General features: G+C 44.0%; 1 protein-coding gene across 2 annotated transcripts; it reads left to right on the top strand.

Annotated features, from left to right (window-relative positions):
- Positions 1 to 3,622: 3,622 nt before the first annotated feature.
- slc10a7 (solute carrier family 10 member 7) lies at positions 3,623 to 22,782 on the top strand. 2 transcript variants are annotated; one of them, XM_042328014.1, is made up of 13 exons: positions 3,624 to 3,893; positions 6,230 to 6,312; positions 9,537 to 9,673; positions 9,960 to 10,035; positions 10,554 to 10,592; positions 10,868 to 10,903; positions 13,934 to 14,017; positions 14,582 to 14,747; positions 14,843 to 14,894; positions 17,383 to 17,456; positions 20,742 to 20,887; positions 20,979 to 21,019; positions 21,396 to 22,782. In XM_042328014.1, the coding sequence occupies exons 1-12, from the start codon at positions 3,794 to 3,796 to the stop codon at positions 20,997 to 20,999; spliced, it is 1,014 nt and encodes a 337-aa protein (XP_042183948.1). In that variant the 5' UTR covers positions 3,624 to 3,793; the 3' UTR covers positions 21,000 to 21,019; positions 21,396 to 22,782. The 2 variants fall into 2 exon arrangements, with proteins under 2 accessions (XP_042183947.1, XP_042183948.1); XM_042328013.1 differs by lacking the exon at positions 20,979 to 21,019 and having other exon boundaries at positions 3,623 to 3,893.
- Positions 22,783 to 24,871: the final 2,089 nt, after the last annotated feature.

Genomic DNA, 24,871 nt, shown 5'->3' with positions numbered 1-24,871 from the left:
AGGCAGGTAGCCTAGTGGTTAGAGTGTAGAGGGAGGCAGGTAGCCTAGTGGTTAGAGTGTAGAGGTGGCAGGGTAGCCTAGTGGTTAGAGCGTAGGACTAGTAACCGGAAGGTTACAAGATCAAATCCCCGAGTGGGGCAAGTTAAAAAATCTGTCCCTGAACAGGCAGTTAACCCACTGTTCCTAGGCCATCATTGAAAATAAGGATTTGTTTTTAACTGACTGAGATGGGAGGGGTTGAGGGGAGCTGAAGGATGGGACTGGATGGTTGTCAGAGATAGATGGGAGGGGTTGAGGGGAGCTGAAGGGTGGGACCAAAAACAAACTAAATGTACCTATTGTAAAATAGATTGTCTGTATAATGTATATAGTAGAAGTTGGAAGTGGAAGCCTAAGTGTTGTTGTTCATTAGTTTACTCCAATTAGGAGTGGTGGTAGTATGTGAGAGTGAGTAGATTACTTTTAAATCTACGGGCGGACATCTTGGACGCAATGTTCAGTTCTTATCATACCTCAGATATTCCTATAATAGAGGTACAGTAAATGAATGTAAACTGCATATTGGGACTGTAAAAGCGTAATACCCATAATAGATGAACCATTCTCATTTCAAATAGCTAATCAAGGATACTAACATCGGAATCAAACGAGTGATAAAGTCTGTTGTTCGTAGTTGACTGTTCTTTAAATAATAACTTTCATAAGGAGATTTGATCTGCGTTTTTATTACACTGTTGTGGACAGCCGTTCAACTCAGATTAAAAAGGTGTGCACGTTTACTACGGTGTTTACGCCAACGATTTGATCATGTGTCAGGAAGTAAACGAGAGTTACGGTGTTTGCACTAGTTAACGCAGCCACAAAGTTCAAATTGACTCTATCGTCAAAATTCAAAAAACAAAAATTGTTGTTCTTAATTTAAGGTTAGGCATAAGGTTAGTAGTGTGGTTAATGTTATGGTTGAGGTTAGGGGTTCAAATCAGATTTTAAGAAGATAAACCGTAGAAATAGGCGGGGTTTAGGACATTGTGGCTGTTGTAACTAGTGACGAACACGTTACCGATCCGATTTCCGTTCTCCCGGCAGCAGGATAACATGCTGGCTACACAGCCGCGGATTTTTTTCTTTTTCAAAATAAGAGTCCTCTATTGACGGGTTGGTTGTTTAGCAACAAAACTGACTGTACAACTATGGGGTAGCCTAGTGGTTAGAGCGTTGGGCCAGTAACCAAAAGGTTGCTGGATCAAATCCCTGAGCTGACAAAGTAAAAAAATATGTTGTTCTGCCCCTGAACAAGTCTGTCATGAACAAGGTAGGCTGTCATTGTAAATAATAATTTGTTCGTAACTGACTTGCCTAGTTAAATAAATAAAATAAAAACAGATAGTTTACATGTTCTCTCCAATGTTTATTGAACACATTTGTACATTTACACAATTGACATTTGTCTCTCAAATACATTGTTACAGTTGTTGGTCCCATCTATCTCTGACCACCATCCAGTCCCATCCTTCAGCTCCCCTCAACCCCTCCCATCTATCTCTGACCACCATCCAGTCCTTCAGCTCCCCTCAACCCCTCCCATCTATCTCTGACCACCATCCAGTCCCATCCTTCAGCTCCCCTCAACCCCTCCCATCTATCTCTGACCACCATCCAGTCCCATCCTTCAGCTCCCCTCAACCCCTCCCATCTTTCTCTGACCACCATCCAGTCCCATCCTTCAGCTCCCCTCAACCCCTCCCATCTATCTCGGACCACCATCCAGTCCCCTCCTTCAGCTCCCCTCAACCCCTCCATCTATCTCTGAACACCATCCAGTCCCATCCTTCAGCTCCCCTCAGTGGATTTTATCATAGACGTTAATTCAGTCAAAACAAGACATGGTGTCAAGAACAAAATAAAACGAGCTGAAACGAGCCACCTGCGATTCCCCACATGGGATCTCCTTGTTGCCATCTGGCCAATCACAACTCAGGACTTCTGAGGCCGATCGTTGTCAACTAACCCGTCTATATGGCAGGGCCCTATGAGAACACAGAGGTCTACCACTGGTTACTGGCAGGGCCCTAATGAGAACACAGAGGTCCACCACTGGTTACTGGCAGGGCCCTATGAGAACACAGAGGTCCACCACTGGTTACTGGCAGGGCCCTGACTATGAGGACACAGAGGTCCACCACTGGTTACTGGCAGGGCCCTATGAGAACACAGAGGTCCACCACTGGTTACTGGCAGGGCCCTGACTATGAGGACACAGAGGTCCACCACTGGTTACTGGCAGGGCCCTGACTATGAGAACACAGAGGTCCACCACTGGTTACTGGCAGGGCCCTATGAGGACACAGAGGTCCACCACTGGTTACTGGCAGGGCCCTATGAGGACACAGAGGTCCACCACTGGTTACTGGCAGGGCCCTATGAGGACACAGAGGTCCACCACTGGTTACTGGCAGGGCCCTATGAGAACACAGAGGTCCACCACTGGTTACTGGCAGGGCCCTATGAGGACACAGAGGTCCACCACTGGTTACTGGCAGGGCCCTATGAGGACACAGAGGTCCACCACTGGTTACTGGCAGGGCCCTATGAGGACACAGAGGTCCACCACTGGTTACTGGCAGGGCCCTATGAGAACACAGAGGTCCACCACTGGTTACTGGCAGGGCCCTATGAGAACACAGAGGTCCACCACTGGTTACTGGCAGGGCCCTATGAGAACACAGAGGTCCTCCACTGGTTACTGGCAGGGCCCTATGAGAACACAGAGGTCCACCACTGGTTACTGGCAGGGCCCTATGAGGACACAGAGGTCCTCCACTGGTTACTGGCAGGGCCCTATGAGGACACAGAGGTCCTCCACTGGTTACTGGCAGGGCCCTATGAGGACACAGAGGTCCACCACTGGTTACTGGCAGGGCCCTGACTATGAGAACACAGACGTCTACCACTGGTTACTGGCAGGGCCCTATGAGGACACAGAGGTCCACCACTGGTTACTGGCAGGGCCCTATGAGAACACAGAGGTCCTCAAGGTCTAAAGGTATTCAGTTTTAAATACACTTAAGTATCAAAGTAAAATATACTGAAATGTGTGAGGAAAAATGTATGGAGTAAAAAATAACATTCTTTTCTTTAGAAATGTAGTGAAGTAAATTTAAAAGTTGTTAAAAATATAAATTGTAAAGTACAGATACCCCCAAAAACAACTTAAGTAGTACTTTAAAGTATTTGGCCCTGAGTACTTTACACCACTGGCAGCAACACTCCGTATTATTCAGTTTCCCATGAAATGACACTATATGTAGATTCTACAGCCTCTACCGAGTACTCCCAACCTCACTGTTTCACATCTGCACAAATTATCCTGTTTCTTTTCTCTAGAAAGCCCAACATTGTCACCATACCAGTCTGAACATTGTATTTTTCAATAGTGGTCTTTAAAAACATTTTTAAATTCCTTCTTGCATTTGCTTATAAGCAACAATAAATAAATAAAATATCGACATTGATTTAAAAAAAAAAAAGTAATATCATTGGAATGAGTTTATCCACCTTTACGAGGTTTTGAAATGCGGGCTTTTATTTTGAAGATTTCCTCATTACAATAGGAAAGTGACGTCATCGTCAGTGCTGCTAGCAGAATATTTAGTACGGATATGAAATCGTGTGTCTCTTTTTAATTCTTCTTCAAAACTACAATCTGACAAAGTTTCTGTCGCTATTGGGGCTTGTCCGGACGGGACAGGGAAGTCAGGTTCGGCCCGGGGGAGCCGTGTAGAGGCTTGGTAATATGGGCCTGTTGGCTAGAGTACGGAAAGAATGGTTTATTATCGGTATAGTGGCAGCAATCGTGTCTGCGAAACTACAGCCTGCAGTTGGACTGAAAGGAGGTAAATTCCAGTTGACACTGATCGGATGGTCTTCAATAGTCACGTCAACATTGTTTTTTTTTTTAGCTAAACAGTTTATTCAACACGTAAGTTTAGATCTTGTGATTTGCCATAATGTTTCGGACAAGAATGGTAGGTAAACTACATGAGCAGTTGTGTTTGCAAATTGGGACAGTGATATCTGTTGAGCTGTCAGACCCCACCTGTGTGGGTGAGCTAACATATCCCATAATCATCACTCCATTACACTCTAGTCATTGGACGAAGGCATCCTCTGTGTGGGTGTTAAGATCCCCAATGATTGGTCTGAACATTAACAGGCATCCTCTGTGTGGGTGTTAAGATCCCCAATGCTTGGTCTGAACATTAATCCTCTGTGTGGGTGTTAAGATCCCCAATGCTTGGTCTGAACATTAACAGGCATCCTCTGTGTGGGTGTTAAGATCCCCAATGCTTGGTCTGAACATTAACAGGCATCCTCTGTGTGGGTGTTAAGATCCCCAATGCTTGGTCTGAACATTAATCCTCTGTGTGGGTGTTAAGATCCCCAATGCTTGGTCTGAACATTAACAGGCATCCTCTGTGTGGGTGTTAAGATCCCCAATGCTTGGTCTGAACATTAATCCTCTGTGTGGGTGTTAAGATCCCCAATGCTTGGTCTGAACATTAACAGGCATCCTCTGTGTGGGTGTTAAGATCCCCAATGCTTGGTCTGAACATTAATCCTCTGTGTGGGTGTTAAGATCCCCAATGCTTGGTCTGAACATTAATCCTCTGTGTGGGTGTTAAGATCCCCAATGCTTGGTCTGAACATTAACAGGCATCCTCTGTGTGGGTGTTAAGATCCCCAATGCTTGGTCTGAACATTAATCCTCTGTGTGGGTGTTAAGATCCCCAATGCTTGGTCTGAACATTAATCCTCTGTGTGGGTGTTAAGATCCCCAATGCTTGGTCTGAACATTAACAGGCATCTTCTGTGTGGGTGTTAAGATCCCCAATGCTTGGTCTGAACATTAACAGGCATCGCTTGCGGTAGGGACCTTTTCATATCAGCGAGAAATAATATAACATCTCCACGTTACAGCGCGTTTATTGAAGACATACTGAAGACAGAAGACTAATTAGCTACCCAGTTATTAGCTATCTAGCAATTCTCCAAACCCCTGTGTGTGGGGACCACCAGAAACGTCTCTGAAAAATACTGTCCACCGAGACTTTGATAAAAGCCGGTTAAAAAAAAAAGTGTACAGAAAGTGCGTATTTTTCATTTAGAAATGATTTTGATATGAAAGTAAAAGGCTTTATGTTTCTAGAACCATATCGCAAAATCTGAGAATCGATTCACGCTTAGATGCCGTTTTTGGCTGCAAGAGTCAGTCTACCTCCAGAAAATAACACATTAGGTCGTTGGACCTAAGGGGTAACGATAGACTCCTTAAGAGTACATCTTGGGCTAACTTAACTAACCGCCAACAACACACCTCTCTGATTCACAGGGGTTGGGTTAAATGCGGAAGACGCATTTCAATTGAATGCATTCAGGTGTACAACTGACCAGCTTTCCCCTTTTCCCAACAACCGTCAGCTAGTTGCTCCCACCCGATTTCAAACGATTTCAGCCTTCAGTGTCATATTCATAGTTTCTCAGCGATTACCGGACAGAAAGCGGAAGTGACACGATAACGCTTCGCACCCAGTAAACCAACGCGTTAGACAGTGCGCTCCCCCGGCCCAGTGCGCAGGCCTGGCACTGTCCAACACACACACCCTATATCCGGGAGGACTATATGCTTCATTGTGTGTTCTAATACCTGTTTGCTTATGTATTTGTTAACTTGCTTGTTCTCTCTCTCTCTCTCTCTCTCTCTGTCTCTCTCTCTCTCTCTCTCTCTGTCTCTGTCTCTGTCTCTCTCTCTCTCTCTCTGTCTCTCTGTCTCTCTGTCTCTCTCTCTCTCTGTCTCTGTCTCTGTCTCTCTCTCTCTCTCTCTCTCTCTCTCTCTCTGTCTCTCTGTCTCTCTGTCTCTGTCTCTCTGTCTCTCTGTCTCTCTGTCTCTCTCTCTCTCTCTCTCTCTCTCTCTCTGTCTCTCTGTCTCTCTGTCTCTCTCTCTCTCTCTCTCTCTCTCTCTCTCTCTCTCTGTCTCTCTCTCTCTCTCTGTCTCTCTCTGTCTCTCTGTCTCTCTGTCTCTCTCTCTCTCTGTCTCTCTGTCTCTCTGTCTCTCTCTCTCTCTCTCTCCTCTCTCTCTCTCTCTCTCTCTCTCTCTCTCTCTCTCTCTCTCTCTGTCTCTCTGTCTCTCTCTCTCTCTGTCTCTGTCTCTGTCTCTCTCTCTCTCTCTCAGGTCCACTGAGACCAGAGTTCACAATCACCTATGTTGCGGTGTCAGCCATTTTCTTCAACAGCGGCCTGTCATTAAAAACAGAGGTAAAGAGACATTTACGTAGTGAATCCAGACTCCTCCCGTCTAATGATTTGTGGTATATTTTAGTTATTTTCCAAAAAGCTATTTCATTGGGGATTCTCCATTGAGCATTTTCATCCCAAAGGGTTTTGTTTGCATGGTTCATTGATGCTTCTCTCCCTCCCCATATTCCTCTAGGAGTTGACCAGTTTGATGCTTCTCTCTCTCTCTCCCCATATTCCTCTAGGAGTTGACCAGTTTGATGCTTCTCTCTCTCCCTCCCCATATTCCTCTAGGAGTTGACCAGTTTGATGCTTCTCTCTCTCCCCCATATTCCTCTAGGAGTTGACCAGTTTGATGCGTCTCTCTCTCCCCATATTCCTCTAGGAGTTGACCAGTTTGATGCTTCTCTCTCTCCCTCCCCATATTCCTCTAGGAGTTGACCAGTTTGATGCTTCTCTCTCTCCCTCCCCATATTCCTCTAGGAGTTGACCAGTTTGATGCTTCTCTCTCTCTCTCCCCATATTCCTCTAGGAGTTGACCAGTTTGATGCTTCTCTCTCCCCATATTCCTCTAGGAGTTGACCAGTTTGATGCTTCTCTCTCTCCCCCATATTCCTCTAGGAGTTGACCAGTTTGATGCTTCTCTCTCCCCATATTCCTCTAGGAGTTGACCAGTTTGATGCTTCTCTCTCTCTCTCTCTCTCTCTCTCTCCATATTCCTCTAGGAGTTGACCAGTTTGATGCTTTTCTCTCTCTCTCCCATATTCCTCTAGGAGTTGACCAGTTTGATGCTTCTCTCTCTCTCTCCCCATATTCCTCTAGGAGTTGACCAGTTTGATGCCTCTCTCTCTCTCCCCATATTCCTCTAGGAGTTGACCAGTTTGATGCCTCTCTCTCCCTCCCCATATTCCTCTAGGAGTTGACCAGTTTGATGCGTCTCTCTCTCTCCATATTCCTCTAGGAGTTGACCAGTTTGATGCTTCTCTCTCCCCATATTCCTCTAGGAGTTGACCAGTTTGATGCTTCTCTCTCTCCCATATTCCTCTAGGAGTTGACCAGTTTGATGCTCCTCTCTCTCTCTCCCCATATTGCTCTAGGAGTTGACCAGTTTGATGCTTCTCTCTCTCTCCCTCCCCATATTCCTCTAGGAGTTGACCAGTTTGATGCTTCTCTCTCTCTCCCCCATATTCCTCTAGGAGTTGACCAGTTTGATGCTTCTCTCTCTCTCCTCCCCATATTCCTCTAGGAGTTGACCAGTTTGATGCTTCTCTCTCCCCATATTCCTCTAGGAGTTGACCAGTTTGATGCTTCTCTCTCTCTCCATATTCCTCTAGGAGTTGACCAGTTTGATGCTTCTCTCTCCCCATATTCCTCTAGGAGTTGACCAGTTTGATGCTTCTCTCTCTCTCTCTCTCTCTCTCTCTCCCCCATATTCCTCTAGGAGTTGACCAGTTTGATGCTTTTCTCTCTCTCTCTCCCATATTCCTCTAGGAGTTGACCAGTTTGATGCTTCTCTCTCTCTCTCCCCATATTCCTCTAGGAGTTGACCAGTTTGATGCCTCTCTCTCTCTCCCCATATTCCTCTAGGAGTTGACCAGTTTGATGCCTCTCTCTCCTCCCCATATTCCTCTAGGAGTTGACCAGTTTGATGCGTCTCTCTCTCTCCATATTCCTCTAGGAGTTGACCAGTTTGATGCTTCTCTCTCCCCATATTCCTCTAGGAGTTGACCAGTTTGATGCTTCTCTCTCTCTCCATATTCCTCTAGGAGTTGACCAGTTTGATGCTCCTCTCTCTCTCCCCATATTGCTCTAGGAGTTGACCAGTTTGATGCTTCTCTCTCTCTCCCCCATATTCCTCTAGGAGTTGACCAGTTTGATGCTTCTCTCTCTCCCATATTCCTCTAGGAGTTGACCAGTTTGATGCTTCTCTCTCTCTCCCATATTCCTCTAGGAGTTGACCAGTTTGATGCTCCTCTCTCTCTCTCCCTATTCCTCTAGGAGTTGACCAGTTTGATGCTTCTCTCTCCCCATATTCCTCTAGGAGTTGACCAGTTTGATGCTTCTCTCTCTCTCCATATTCCTCTAGGAGTTGACCAGTTTGATGCTTCTCTCTCTCTCTCCCATATTCCTCTAGGAGTTGACCAGTTTGATGCTCTTCTCTCTCTCCATCTCTCTTCTCTCTCCATATTCCTCTAGGAGTTGACCAGTTTGATGCTTCTCTCTCTCTCTCCCCATATTCCTCTAGGAGTTGACCAGTTTGATGCTTCTCTCTCTCTCCCCCCATATTCCTCTAGGAGTTGACCAGTTTGATGCTTCTCTCTCTCTCCATATTCCTCTAGGAGTTGACCAGTTTGATGCTTCTCTCTCTCCCCCTCCCCATATTCCTCTAGGAGTTGACCAGTTTGATGCTTCTCTCTCTCCCCATATTCCTCTAGGAGTTGACCAGTTTGATGCTTCTCTCTCTCTCTCCCCATATTCCTCTAGGAGTTGACCAGTTTGATGCTTCTCTCTCTCCATATTCCTCTAGGAGTTGACCAGTTTGATGCTTCTCTCTCTCTCTCTCTCTCCATATTCCTCTAGGTTTTGACCAGTTTGATGCCTCTCTCTCTCTCTCCATATTCCTCTTGGAGTTGACCAGTTTGATGCCTCTCTCTCTCTCCCCATATTCCTCTAGGAGTTGACCAGTTTGATGCTTCTCTCTCTCTCTCCTCCATATTCCTCTAGGAGTTGACCAGTTTGATGCCTCTCTCTCTCTCTCCCCCATATTCCTCTAGGAGTTGACCAGTTTGATTGCTTCTCTCTCTCTCTATATTCCTCTAGGAGTTGACCAGTTTGATGCTTCTCTCTCTCTCTATATTCCTCTAGGAGTTGACCAGTTTTATGCTTCTCTCTCTCCCCATATTCCTCTAGGAGTTGACCAGTTTGATTGCCTCTCTCTCTCTCCCCATATTCCTCTAGGAGTTGACCAGTTTGATGCTTCTCTCTCTCTCTCTCCCATATTCCTCTAGGAGTTGACCAGTTTGATGCCTCTCTCTCTCTCTCTATATTCCTCTAGGAGTTGACCAGTTTGATTGCTTCTCTCTCTCTCCCCATATTCCTCTAGGAGTTGACCAGTTTGATTGCCTCTCTCTCTCTCTCCATATTCCTCTAGGAGTTGACCAGTTTGATGCCTCTCTCTCTCTCTCTCTATATTCCTCTAGGAGTTGACCAGTTTGATGCTTCTCTCTCTCTCTATATTCCTCTAGGAGTTGACTAGTGCCCTCCTCCATGTGAAGCTGCATCTGTTTGTCCAGTCCTTCACCCTGGTCTTCTTCCCTGTTGCCATGTGGCTCTGTATCAAACTACTGGCCCTTACCTCAATCAACACTTGGCTACTCCGAGGGTGAGTGCACACACACACACACACACACACACACACACACACAGAGAGAGTTGCTCTGTATCTATCTTTAAACCATTGGCTGCTCTGAGGGTGAGGAGCTTTGTGTGTGTGTGGGGGGCGGGACCATCGGATGTTCCTAACACACAACTACATACTGTATTGGGAGGGGAGGGGCTAGAGTGAAAGAGTCCTTTCTTCAGCCAGTGGTTCTACCTTACGGTTGCCATGGGTGACGTGACCTTGACAAAGACCCTGTTGTGTGTGTCTCTGTGCGTGCGTCGTCTAGGTTACAGACGGTGGGATGTATGCCCCCTCCAGTCTCCTCTGCTGTCATACTCACCAAAGCTGTGGGGGGGAACGAGGTATTTACATACAATGTTTTTATTTAACTAGGCAAGTCGGTTAAGAACAAATTCTTATTTACAATGACGGTGCCTATACCGGCGTACATACAGGTTGTATTTGGAATGACATTCTAGTTCCCTGTTAGTACACGACGAGCTGGACATTATGGACGTTCTAGTTCCCTGTTAGTACACGACGAGCTGGACATTATGGACGTTCTAGTTCCCTGTTAGTACACGACTGGAGGCTGGACATTATGGACGTTCTAGTTCCCTGTTAGTACACGACGAGCTGGACATTATGGACGTTCTGTGTCCCTGTTAGTACACAACGAGCTGGACATTATGGACGTTCTGTGTCCCTGTTAGTACACGACGAGCTGGACATTATGGACGTTCTGTGTCCCTGTTAGTACACAACGAGCTGGACATTATGGACGTTCTGTGTCCCTGTTAGTACACGACAAGCTGGACAGATACCTGTACATTACCGTATGTTGGTTCCGTTTTAATAAACGGGGATTGTCTTCCCTCAGGCTGCCGCCATCTTTAACTCCGCCTTCGGAAGCTTCCTGGTAAGACTGAATTGTGTCTCTCTACCTCTCCCATGGAGCATTGTGAAGGTAGACTAGCACCTGTGTGTGGGGGTGGTGTGTGTGGGGGGGTGTGTGTGGGGGGGGGGTGGTGTGTGTGTGGGGGGTGGTGTGTGTGTGTGGGGGGTTGTGTGTGTGTGTGTGTGTGTGGTGGTGGTGTGTGTGGGGGGTGTGTGTGTGTGGGGGGGTGTGTGTGTGTGTGTGTGTGTGTGTTAACAGTATTGAGCATGTCTGACATCCCTATTCTCTGTCTACAGGGAATACTAGTGACACCACTGCTACTGTTACTGTTTGTAAGTATTTTCTACACGACACAAAGTATTCTATATAACCCCTTGACCTTTCTTTGGCGCCTTTTTGTTGTGTTTACGATTAAAATGGATTTAAATTGTCTTTTTTTGGTCAACGATCTTCACAAAATACTCCATGTCAAAGTGAAAGAAAACTTTAACATTTAAAAAATATGAAAAAATAAAAACACTAATCTTCATTTAGATAATTATTCAACCCCCTGAGTCAATATATTTTAGAATCACCTTTCAAAATCAAATCAAATTTTTATTTGTCACATACACATGGTTAGCAGATGTTAATGCGAGTGTAGCGAAATGCTTGTGCTTCTAGTTCCGACAATGCAGTAATAACCAACAAGTAATCTAACTAACAATTCCAAAAAACTACTGTCTTATACACAGTGTGAGGGGATAAAGAATATGTACATAAGGATATATGAATGAGTGATGGTACAGAGCAGCATAGGCAAGATACAGTAGATGATATCGAGTACAGTATATACATATGAGATGAGTATGTAAACCAAGTGGCATAGTTAAAGTGGCTAGTGATACATGTATTACATAAGGCTGCAGTCGATGATATAGAGTACAGTATATACGTATGCATATGAGATGAATAATGTAGGGTAAGTAACATTATATAAGGTAGCATTGTTTAAAGTGGCTAGTGATATATTTACATCATTTCCCATCAATTCCCATTATTAAAGTGGCTGGAGTAGAGTCAGTGTCATTGACAGTGTGTTGGGTAAGTCTCAAGTCTTGCCATAGATTTTCAAGGTGATTTCTAAGGCCAAACTGTAACTAGGCCACTCAGGAACATTCACTGTCTTCTTGGTAAGCAACTCCAGTGTAGATGTGGCCTTGTGTTTTAGATTATTGTCCTGCTGAAAGGTGATTTAATCTCCCAGTGTCTGTTGGGAAGCAGACTGAACAAGGTTTTCCTCTAGGATTTAGCCTCTGCTTAGCTTTATTCCATTTATTTTTATCCTGGAAAAACTCCCTAGTCCTTGTCGATGACAAGCATACCCATAACATGATGCAGCCGCCACTATACTTGAATATATCAAGAGTGGTACTCAGTGATGTGTTGTATTGGATTTGCCCCAAACATGACACTTTGTATTCAGGACATAAAGTATTAATTTAGTGCCTTATTGCAAACAGGATGCATGTTTTGGAATTTTATTCTGTACAGGCTTCCTTTTCACTCTGTCATTAAATAATTTAGGTTAGTATTGTGGAGTAACTACAATGTTGTTGAGCCATCCTCAGTTTTCTCCAATCACAGCCATTAAACTCTGTGACTGTTTTAAAGTCATCATTGGCCTCATGTTCAAATCCCTGAGCGGTTTCCTTCCTCTTCGGCAACTGAGTTAGGAAGGACGCCTGTATCTTTGTAGTGACTGGGTGTATTGATACGCCATCCTAAGTGTGATTTAATAACGTCACCATGCTCAAAGGGATATTCAATGTCTGCTATCTACCAATAGGGGCCCTTCTTCGCGAGGCTGTGGAAAACGTCCCTGGTCTTTGTGGATGAATCTGTTTTTGACTGCTCAACTGAGGGACCTTACAGATAATTGTATGTGTGGGGTACAGAGATGAGGATGTCATTAATAACATCATGTCAAACATTATTATTGAACACAGAGTGAGTCCATGCAACTTATTATGTGACTTGTTAAGCACATTTTTACTCCAGAACTTATTTTAGGTTTGCCATAACAAAGGGGTTGAATACTGATTGACTCAAGACATTTCAGATTTTCATTTTGTTTTAATTTCTAACAGATGAATTTAACAAAATTCAACTTTGATATTATGGGGTATTATGTGTAGTAGATCAGTGACACAAAATCTCAATTTAATCTATTTTAAATTCCGGCTGTAACACAATATGTGGGAAGAGTCAATGGGGCTTTCTGAATTAAATGGAACTTTCTTTGTCACATGCACCAAATCCAAATCAAATGTATTTATATAGCCCTTCGTACATCAGCTGATATCTCAAAGTGCTGTACAGAAACCCAGCCTAAAACCCCAAACAGCAAGCAATGCAGGTGTAGAAGCACGGTGGCTAGGAAAAACTCCCTAGAAAGGCCAAAACCTAGAGAGGAACCCGGCTATGCGGGTGTAGACCTAACAGTGAAATGCTTACTTACAAGCCCATAACCAACAATGCAGTTTTAACAAAGTACGAGTTAAGAAAATATTTTCTAAATAAAGTAACACAATAAAATAACAGTAACGAGGCTACACAGGTGGTACTGGTACCGAGTCAATGTGCATGGGGGGGTGGAGGTAATTTGTACATTCAGACCCCTGGACTTTATCCACATTTTTGTTACATTACAGCCTTATTCTAAAATTAATTAAATGTTTTTACTCCTCAATCTACACAGACTACTCCATAATGACAAAGAAAAAAACAGGTTTTTATAAAATCTATTTAAAAATAAACTGATACCTTCTGTAATAAGTATTCAGACCCTTTGCTATGAGACTTTAATTTGAGCTCAGGTGCATGCTGTTTCTATTGATTATCCTTGAGATGTTTCTACAACTTGATTGGAGTCCACCTGTGGTAAATTCAATTGATTGGACACACCTGTCTATATAAGGTCCCACAGTTTTCAGTGCATGTCAGAGTAAAAACCAAGCCAAGAGGTCGAATGAATTGTCCGTAGAGCTCCGAGACAGGATTGTGTCGAGGCACAGATCTGGGGAAGGGTACCAAAACATTTCTGCAGCATTGAAGGTCCCCAAACACAACTTGACCTCTATCATTCTTAAATGGAAGAGGTTTGGAACCACCAAGACTCTTCCTAGAGCTTGCCACCCAGCCAAACTGAGCAATCAGGGGAGAAGGGCATGGTCAGGAGGTGACCAAGAACCTGATGGTCACTCTGACAGAGCTCCAGAGGTCCCCAAGGGGTTTCATACTGCTACTGAAAGAGTTTTATAATCAATGCCAGTACCTGATATGTTGACACATTCTCATCCCTTGTTCATCCTCTCTTCCAGCTGGGCTCGTCATCCTCTGTCCCTTTCTCCTCCATCTTCTCTCAGCTTTTCATGACTGTGGTCGTTCCTCTCATCCTAGGACAGGTCAGTACAGTTTATAGAGCCTGTTTTATAAAGCCTATACAGAAATATAACACCTTTTTTATGTTAGTATTTTTAAACCCTTCATCCTGTGCAACGTCAGTACACAGATTACAAAACCTTTTATAAACCTGTTAACCCAAATAATACCCCGTTTAACCAATTCATAATCCTGTTAAAAGCCACAAATAATACCCCGTTTAACCACTTCATAATCCTGATAAAAGCCACAAATAATACCCCGTTTAACCACTTCATAATCCTGATAAAAGCCACAAATAATACCCCGTTTAACCACTTCATAATCCTGATAAAAGCCACAAATAATACCCCGTTTAACCACTTCATAATCCTGTTAAAAGCCACAAGTAATACCCCGTTTAACCACTTCATAATCCTGTTAAAAGCCACAAATAATACCCCGTTTAACCACTTTATAAACCTGTTGTAAATCATTTATAAACTTTTTTATAAAAACAGATTTCCTGACAGACTAGCTAGAGAGGAGACCTTCTTTGGGAGTCTATAACACCTCTATAAAGCCCTTATAGCCACTATGTATCCCAGGTGTCCCGGCGGTTCCTGAGGGACTGGCTCGAGAGGAGGAAACCTCCGTTTGGAGTCATCAGTTCTTTGGTTCTCCTGATGATCATTTACACCACCTTCTGTGAGACCTTCTCTAACCCGGATATTGAACTGGACCACCTCAGCCTGCTGCTCATCACCTTCATCAGTGAGTATTTCTGTCTCTCTGTGTGTCTGTCTCTCGCTCTGTCTCTGTCTGAGTTCCGTCTAAACCCTCTAATCTGATGCGTTGTCTCTCCCCAGTATTCTGCATCCAGCTGAGCTTCATGCTGTTGACGTTTGTCTTCTCCACACAGTGAGTTTAATAGTACTGTTAGTGTTATACTGTAGTACCGTTACTGTCATGCTGCGGCCTCTAGTGTTATACTGTAGTACTGCTACTGTCATGCTGTTGCTCTGTTCATCTGTACAGTCACTCTAGGATTATGGGGCTCTGTCCATCTGTACAGTCACTCTCTATGATTATGGGGCTCTGTCCATCTGTACAGTCACTCTCTAGGATTATGGGGCTCTGTCCATCTGTACAGTCACTCTCTAGGATTATGGGGCTCTGTTCATCTGTACAGTCACACTCTAGGATTATGGGGCTCTGTTCATCTGTACAGTCACTCTCTAGGATTATGGGGCTCTGTTCATCTGTACAGTCACTCTAGGATTATGGGGCTCTTCATCTGTACAGTCACTCTCTAGGATTATGGGGCTCTGTTCATCTGTACAGTCACTCTCTAGGATTATGGGGCTCTGTTCATCTGTACAGTCACTCTCTAGGATTATGGGGCTCTGTTCATCTGTACAGTCACTCTCTAGGATTATGGGGCTCTGTTCATCTGTACAGTCACACTCTAGGATTATGGGGCTCTGTTCATCTGTACAGTCACACTCTAGGATTATGGGGCTCTGTTCATCTGTACAGTCACTCTCTAGGATTATGGGGCTCTGTTCATCTGTACAGTCACTCTCTAGGATTATGGGGCTCTGTTCATCTGTACAGTCACTCTCTAGGATTATGGGGCTCTGTTCATCTGTACAGTCACTCTCTAGGATTATGGGGCTCTGTTCATCTGTACAGTCACTCTAGGATTATGGGGCTCTGTTCATCTGTACAGTCACTCTCTAGGATTATGGGGCTCTGTTCATCTGTACAGTCACTCTCTAGGATTATGGGGCTCTGTTCATCTGTACAGTCACTCTCTGGGATTATGGGGCTCTGTTCATCTGTACAGTCACTCTCTGGGATTATGGGGCTCTGTTCATCTGTACAGTCACTCTCTAGGATTATGGGGCTCTGTTCATCTGTACAGTCACTCTCTGGGATTATGGGGCTCTGTTCATCTGTACAGTCACTCTCTGGGATTATGGGGCTCTGTTCATCTGTACAGTCACTCTCTGGGATTATGGGGCTCTGTTCATCTGTACAGTCACACTCTAGGATTATGGGGCTCTGTTCATCTGTACAGTCACACTCTAGGATTATGGGGCTCTGTTCATCTGTACAGTCACTCTCTGGGATTATGGGGCTCTGTTCATCTGTACAGTCACTCTCTGGGATTATGGGGCTCTGTTCATCTGTACAGTCACTCTCTAGGATTATGGGGCTCTGTTCATCTGTACAGTCACTCTCTAGGATTATGGGGCTCTGTTCATCTGTACAGTCACTCTCTAGGATTATGGGGCTCTGTTCATCTGTACAGTCACTCTCTAGGATTATGGGGCTCTGTTCATCTGTACAGTCACTCTCTAGGATTATGGGGCTCTGTTCATCTGTACAGTCACTCTCTGGGATTATGGGGCTCTGTTCATCTGTACAGTCACTCTCTAGGATTATGGGGCTCTGTTCATCTGTACAGTCACACTCTAGGATTATGGGGCTCTGTTCATCTGTACAGTCACTCTCTAGGATTATGGGGCTCTGTTCATCTGTACAGTCACTCTAGGATTATGGGGCTCTTCATCTGTACAGTCACTCTCTAGGATTATGGGGCTCTGTTCATCTGTACAGTCACTCTCTAGGATTATGGGGCTCTGTTCATCTGTACAGTCACTCTCTGGGATTATGGGGCTCTGTTCATCTGTACAGTCACTCTCTGGGATTATGGGGCTCTGTTCATCTGTACAGTCACTCTCTGGGATTATGGGGCTCTGTTCATCTGTACAGTCACTCTCTGGGATTATGGGGCTCTGTTCATCTGTACAGTCACTCTCTGGGATTATGGGGCTCTGTTCATCTGTACAGTCACACTCTAGGATTATGGGGCTCTGTTCATCTGTACAGTCACTCTCTGGGATTATGGGGCTCTGTTCATCTGTACAGTCACACTCTGGGATTATGGGGCTCTGTTCATCTGTACAGTCACTCTCTGGGATTATGGGGCTCTGTTCATCTGTACAGTCACTCTCTGGGATTATGGGGCTCTGTTCATCTGTACAGTCACTCTCTGGGATTATGGGGCTCTGTTCATCTGTACAGTCACTCTCTGGGATTATGGGGCTCTGTTCATCTGTACAGTCACTCTCTGGGATTATGGGGCTCTGTTCATCTGTACAGTCACTCTCTGGGATTATGGGGCTCTGTCCATCTGTACAGTCACTCTCTGGGATTATGGGGCTCTGTTCATCTGTACAGTCACTCTCTGGGATTATGGGGCTCTGTTCATCTGTACAGTCACTCTCTGGGATTATGGGGCTCTGTCCATCTCATGCTGTAAAATGTCTTCTAATATACTCACTCTGTGATGTTTTATGTGTGTGTTCATCAGTTTCTGATCTCGCTCTCCCGTCCGTAGGAAACAGTCTGGTTTTACTCCAGCTGACACAGTAGCTATCATGTTCTGTGCTACACACAAATCTCTCACCCTGGGTAAGCGGACAGTATTTAATATTTTTACATTTATTTTTAATTTAACCTTTTTTATTTTTTTCAGGGATTCAAACTGAGACCAAGGTCTCTTTTTTTTACAGATGAGCCCTGAATTACAGAAATAAATAAAAATACAAAATGCAAGCACCAAGAAAAATAAAATACGTTCATTAACAAACACATTCATCAGTAGTAAGATCCTCAATCAGCTTCCTGAATTACCCAAGAAGCACCAGGACATCACATTCATCAGTAATAAGATCCTCAATCAGCTTCCTGAATTACCCAAGAGGCACCAGGACATCACATTCATCAGTAGTAAGATCCTCAATCAGCTTCCTGAATTACCCAAGAGGCACCAGGACATCACATTTCAGAACATTTTGAAAATTGTTACTAAAAGCTGATTAACTCCGTAGACACCAAAGGAATTTCCAGAGTTATCCGTCCCTGAGACCGGGAGGGGGGGGTGTGACTCATATGTCTAAAGCTTAGTAATGATGTTAGGTACAGACTTTAAGTACTAGATAGTACTAGATATAATCGTTAGGGGGAGTACCTGGGCCTCCTTCCAAACCTTGGGGATAGTACTAGATATCATCGTTAGGGGGAGTACCTGGGCCTCCTTCCAAACCTTGGGGATAGTACTAGATATAATCGTCAGGTTAGGGGAGTACCTGGGCCTCCTTCCAAACCTTGGGGATAGTACTAGATATAATCATTAGGGGAGTACCTGGGCCTCCTTCCAAACCTTGGGGATAGGACTAGATATAATCATTAGGGGGAGTACCTGGGCCTCCTTCCAAACCTTGGGGATAGTACTAGATATAATCGTTAGGGGAGTACCTGGGCCTCCTTCCAAACCTTGGGGATAGTACTAGATATAATCGTTAGGGGAGTACCTGGGCCTCCTTCCAAACCTTGGGGATAGTACTAGATATCATCGTTAGGGGGAGTACCTGGGCCTCCTTCCAAACCTTGGGGATAGTACTAGATATAATCATTAGGGGGAGTACCTGGGCCTCCTTCCAAACCTTGGGGATAGTACTAGATATAATCGTAGTTAGGGGAGTACCTGGGCCTCCTTCCAAACCTTGGGGATAGTACTAGACATAATCGTTAGGGGGAGTACCTGGGCCTCCTTCCAAACCTTGGGGATAGTACTAGATATAATCGTTAGGGGAGTACCTGGGCCTCCTTCCAAACCTTGGGATAGTACTAGATATAATCGTAGTTAGGGGAGTACCTGGGCCTCCTTCCAAACCTTGGGGATAGTACTAGATATAATCGTAGTTAGGGGAGTACCTGGGCCTCCTTCCAAACCTTGGGGATAGTACTAGATATAATCGTAGTTAGGGGAGTACCTGGGCCTCCTTCCAAACCTTGGGGATAGTACTAGATATAATCGTAGTTAGGGGAGTACCTGGGCCTCCTTCCAAACCTTGGGGATAGTACTAGATATAATCGTAGTTAGGGGAGTACCTGGGCCTCCTTCCAAACCTTGGGGATAGTACTAGATATAATCGTAGTTAGGGGAGTACCTGGGCCTCCTTCCAAACCTTGGGGATAGTACTAGATATAATCGTAGTTAGGGGAGTACCTGGGCCTCCTTCCAAACCTTGGGGATAGTACTAGATATAATCGTAGTTAGGGGAGTACCTGGGCCTCCTTCCAAACCTTGGGGATAGTACTAAATATCATCGTAGTTAGGGGAGTACCTGGGCCTCCTTCCAAACCTTGGGGATAGTACTAGATATCATCGTAGTTAGGGGAGTACCTGGGCCTCCTTCCAAACCTTGGGGATAGTACTAGATATCATCGTAGTTAGGGGAGTACCTGGGCCTCCTTCCAAACCTTGGGGATAGTACTAGATATAATCGTAGTTAGGGGAGTACCTGGGCCTCCTTCCAAACCTTGGGGATAGTACTAGATATAATCGTAGTTAGGGGGAGTACCTGGGCCTCCTTCCAAACCTTGGGGATAGTACTAGATATAATCGTAGTTAGGGGGAGTACCTGGGCCTCCTTCCAAACCTTGGGGATAGTACTAGATATCATCGTAGTTAGGGGGAGTACCTGGGCCTCCTTCCAAACCTTGGGGATAGTACTAGATATAATCGTTAGGGGGGCAGAGAGCTGCAGCAGAAATGGATTAAGCATATCAGCTCCAGTAGATGATGATTATTATTATTACATCAATCTTAAGCGAGGCATCTAGCACATCACAGTTAGTGAATTGCTGAAATGAAAACCGATTCACTAGAAGTTGACGTGTTAACCCTCAAGGCAGGCAGAGGGAAGAGCAGTCAATTGACTGACCTGGAAGTCCAAGGTCAATTTAAACCACTGGGGTTTTTTTCTTCTTCTCTCAAATAAAAAGTCTGCAGAGATGATAATATGTTTGTTTTTTTTAAAGCACCACTTATCTTCTCAGTTAATGATGCCTGAGTCAGACTTAAAGAAGAAGAGGAATTTGTACCCTTTTTAGTGCATTTTTACTGTTGTCCAACATTTTCTTTAGAAGGACCACCAGCGGAGTCCGAGATGGAAGCTTAGAAGGTATCTTGATTTAGTCTAGAGAGTACGTCTTGTTTCTCATGTCTGAAAGATTTCCCGATTTATTTATTTTTATTATTTTTTAAATTTAAAAAAAATATTTAAAAAAAATATATATATTTTTTTTTTGTATTTTAGTATATTTAAAAAAAAAAAAAAAAAATCTTCTTTTTCCTCCTCTGAATGGGGTCTGAAAAAAACCCAAGGTTTAGAAAATATCTTTCACTGAGTAGTTGTGTTTGTAAAAAAAAAAAAAAAAAGAAATGGGGGTGTTTATCTGCTCGAGGAAACAAGGATGAGAAATGTTGTTAAAGCGGATCAGGAAGCAGGAGACAAAATGGAGTCTAAATCAGAATTGAAACTGTTATGTAAAAACCCTTGATGAGAGAAGGGAGGGGGTGCAAATCATAGCAACAACTAAATGTTTATTCTGGTTTCTGGACACGGATACAACCAGGAACTCGGATCTCTTGCTAACATAAATGTGCTAGTTGGCCAACACTAACCTGCAAAGACTCAATGCACCTATTATGTCAATAACAAATATTGGGAATTTGATCAAATCCAGTAACACCATGAAAATGATACAGAAATGGATCAAGCTAAGCTTGTGTTTCTCAATTGGTAATATAAATTCTTTCTTTACCTCTTCTCCCCTCTTCCCTCCCTATCTTCTCCCTCTCTTCTCCCCTCTTCCCTCCCTCTCTTCTCCCCTCTTTCCTCTCTCCAGGTATACCCATGTTAAAGATCGTTTTTGAGGGGTATGAGCATCTCTCTCTGATCTCCGTCCCTCTCCTCATCTATCACCCTGCTCAGATCCTACTGGGTTCAATACTGGTACCCACCATCAAGAGCTGGATGAACAGCAGACAAAAGGTAGACAAAACACACACAGAGAGAGATCTATTTATCTATCACACCAACTATTATCTAACTCTGTCCCTCCGCTCTCTCCTCCCTGGAACAGCCTAGTATTTTATTGCATTGATACCTACCTGTCTGGTCTGTGTGAGTAGAGAAACGCCTCCCCTCCGGTCTGTGTGTCTAACCCACTAACACCCAGCTACTCACCTGGACTTAATTGGTCACAAACGGGGTGCTAATTGGCAATTAATTCATTGGTCTTAATTGTGATATAGAATGTTTTAATCACTGTTGGTTTTGGAAGGGGACAAATCGAACTCGTTTGTAAAATATATATATATGTATATTAAGATGTTACTGATTAAGTCACTGTTGGTTTGGAGTGGAGGGTTTTGGCTGGGGAAGGTTGTGAACTGTGTTGATGGTGGCTGGGTAATTTTTATAATCTTCACTATTTTGCTAAATGTGTCGCATCGACGTCAGTCAACACTTGCTAAATTGAAATATTGTGTGTCCACAGGGAGTGAAGTTGACCGACCTACAGCCCATCTGAAGTGGACTCTCCCCAGTGTGTACACTCATTCACTCCCCCTCATGGGGAGTGTCCTTTAAACTGTGACAGAAGGGACTACTTCCTTCCTCTTTACGTATCTCTCTGATGGAAGGATACATACAGAAACACAAGTGCCTCGTCACAACCACGTGACTCGCGAACACGTAGTCCTGGGCTTAACGGTTGTGACGGTTACTATGACAAAACCTGTATGATTTATTCGATGGTTTACTTTTATACGAACATAGAAGTCTCTATTTTTGTATCCCCCATGAAGACGGTGTCAACTTCCTGTGAGACAAGAAGTACTACTGATCGTCATCAGGAAGTGAATTCTGAGACGACACCGCCTGCCATGGACCGGCTGGGACTTTGTCCTCTTTCTAACTATTTTTCTGGGGATGTTACATTCAAAGACTCTTTTCTGACAATCAGTTTTTTATGGTTTTGAACAATGACTAGTTTACTGATAGTTTCTAATGCTTGTTTAGACTTTTGCGGGGGGGGGATTATATATATATATATATATATATATATATATATATATTTTTAAACGTTATTACCATAGTTGAAGGACAGACATCTGGTGATGGCTCCCTGTCTGTATTCTGGGGGAGGATAATGTGAAGTGTCTGAATTGCCATCCTATTTACTGTAAAGTGCACTACATTTGACCAAGGCCCGGCCATCGGTAGCACACTACATAGAGAATAGGGTGCACTACATTTGACCAAGGCCCGGCCATCGGTAGCACACTACATAGAGAATAGGGTGCCATTTCAGACACTGGTAAAACTCCGAGGGGGTGGGGGGGAGGAGAATCTACACGTCTCTGATCATGAACCAATAGTACAATAGCGTTCAGCAGATGGAGATATGACTACAGATTCCTTATTCTACAGGTCAGAGAGTCGTTCCTGTTCTACTTTCTATATTTCTTTCTGAACAGTGAACATGTTAAACTATGTCAGAAGTGTGTCCCCAATAGCACCCTAATCCCTATATATATATATATATATATATATATATATATATATTATATGCACTACTGTTGACCAGGGTGTCCATAGAGCTCTGGTCAGAATAAGTGCATGCCGTAGGGACTAGAGGGCCATTTGGGACGTAGCCCCTAGGTTTATTATTTTGTTTTCAGATCTTTCTAATGCTGTTACCAAACAAACACTGTGTGACAACAAGGACCAATGGCAATGTGTTCCACATGAAACTCTACCCCTTATTGGCCAGTCAGGATGCAGACTCTCAGTACTGAAAAGATTAACCTTTCGGTTTGGGCAGAAGGACATGTTAGAAGGACAGGTTTCTTCTCTAGTATGAATAAAAACTGTGATTTAAACACTGTGGTATGGGTCTGTGTTCTGTACAGTACTAGTTTACTGGGGTCTGTGTTCTGTACAGTACTAGTTTTCTGTGGTCTGTACAGTACTAGTTTTCTGTGGTCTGTACAGTACTAGTTTACTGTGGTCTGTACAGTACTAGTTTACTGTGGTCTGTACAGTACTAGTTTACTGTGGTCTGTACAGTACTAGTTTACTGTGGTCTGTACAGTACTAGTTTACTGTGTTCTGTACAGTACTAGTTTACTGTGGTCTGTACAGTACTAGTTTACTGTGGTCTGTACAGTACTAGTTTACTGTGGTCTGTACAGTACTAGTTTACTGTGTTCTGTACAGTACTAGTTTACTGTGTTCTGTACAGTACTAGTTTACTGTGGTCTGTGTTCTGTACAGTATAGTATATCTCTAGTACATAGTTCAATGGGTCTGTTTTCTAGTCTACTACTAGCCAATCGTGGTAATGGCCTAACAAACACAGTAACAGTTACACGTTGCTTTTGTTAAAGATTTTACAGATATAGAGTTTAGATATTATACAGTAATATACACTTTAGATGGTGATATACAGTAGAGTTTAGATATTATACAGTAATATACAGTTTAGATGATAATATACAGTGATATACAGTTTAGATGATAATATACAGTTTAGATGATAATATAGTGATATACAGTTTAGATGATAATATACAGTTTAGATGATAATATACAGGGGTCTCTCTCTGGGTAGGGTTGAGGGTCTCTCTGGGTAATGTTAAGGGGGTCTCTCTCTGGGTAGGGTTAGGGGTCTCTCTCTAGGTAGGGTTAAGGGGTCTCTCTCTGGGTAGGGTTGAGGGTCTCTCTCTGGGTAGGGTTAGGGGGTCTCTCTCTGGGTAGGGTTAAGGGGTCTCTCTCTAGGTAGGGTTAAGGGGTCTCTAGGTAGGGTTAAGGGGTCTCTCTCTGGGTAGGGTTGAGGGGGTCTCTCTCTGGGTAGGGTTAGGGGTCTCTCTGGGTAAGGTTAAGGGGTCTCTCTCTAGGTAGGGTTAAGGGGTCTCTCTGGGTAGGGTTGAGGGGGTCTCTCTGGGTAGGGTTAGGGCGGTCTCTCTCTGGGTAGGGTTAGGGCGGTCTCTCTGGGTAGGGTTAGGGCGGTCTCTCTCTGGGTTAGGGTTAGGGCGTCTCTCTCTGGGTAGGGTTAAAGGGGTCTCTCTCTGGGTAGGGTTAGGGGGTCTCTCTCTGGGTAGGGTTAAGGGGTCTCTCTCTGGGTAGGGTTAAAACCTTTTTGGGATAGGGGGCAGCATTTTCACTTTTGGATGAATAGCGTGCCCAGAGTGAACTGCCTCCAACTCAGTCCCAGATGCCCAGATGCTAATATATGCATATTATTATTAGTATTGGATAGAAAACACTCTGAAGTTTCTAAAACTGTTTGAATGATGTCTGTGAGTATAACAGAACTCATATGGCAGGCGAAAACCTGAGAAAAATCCAACCAGGAAGTGGGACATCTGAGGTTTGTAGTTTTTCAAAGCTTGGCCTACCGAATACACAGTGGGTTATGGATAAAGTTGCATTTGCTAAGGCTTCCACTAGATGTCAACCGTCTTTAGAAACTGGTTTGAGGATTCTACTATAAAGGAGGGGCTCATGAGACCTCTTTGAGTCAGTGGTCTGGCAGAGATCCTTGGTCTCATGACGCGTGTTCCCGACAGAGTTACCTCTCGTTCCAGTGCTTTTCTTCAGACAAAGGAATTCTCCGGTTGGAACATTATTGATGTTTTATGTTAAAAACATCTTAAAGATTGATTCCATACATCGTTTGACTTGTTTCTACGACCTGTAACGGAACTTTTTTAGTTTTTGTCTGGACGAAGTGCTCGCGCCTCATGAAGATGAATTAGTGGGCTGAACACGCTAACAACAAGTGGCTATTTGGACATAAATGATGGACTTTGTGGAACAAATCAGTAATTTATTGTCGAACTGGGATTCCTGGGAGTGCCTTCTGACGAAGATCATCAAAGGTAAGTTAATATTTATGGTGTTATTTCCAACTTCTGTTGACTCCAAAATGGCGGATATTTCTCTGGCTGGATTGGGCTCTGAGCGCCG

The sequence above is a fragment of the Oncorhynchus tshawytscha genome, linkage group LG10 (assembly GCF_018296145.1).
Source record: "Oncorhynchus tshawytscha isolate Ot180627B linkage group LG10, Otsh_v2.0, whole genome shotgun sequence".
Taxonomy (NCBI): domain Eukaryota; kingdom Metazoa; phylum Chordata; class Actinopteri; order Salmoniformes; family Salmonidae; genus Oncorhynchus; species Oncorhynchus tshawytscha.
This window is presented reverse-complemented; position numbering and strand designations above follow the sequence as displayed.

What these genes read in the sequence shown, in the direction of transcription:
- slc10a7 (XM_042328013.1), top strand. Translation starts at nt 3,794, where the DNA reads ATGGGCCTGTTGGCTAGAGTACGGAAAGAATGGTTTATTATCGGTATA. An exon ending in GCCTGTCATTAAAAACAGAG is followed by an intron (nt 6,313 to 9,536) that starts GTAAAGAGACAT and finishes ATATTCCTCTAG; the next exon opens with GAGTTGACTAGTGCCCTCCT. An exon ending in GCTGCTCATCACCTTCATCA is followed by an intron (nt 14,748 to 14,842) that starts GTGAGTATTTCT and finishes GTCTCTCCCCAG; the next exon opens with TATTCTGCATCCAGCTGAGC.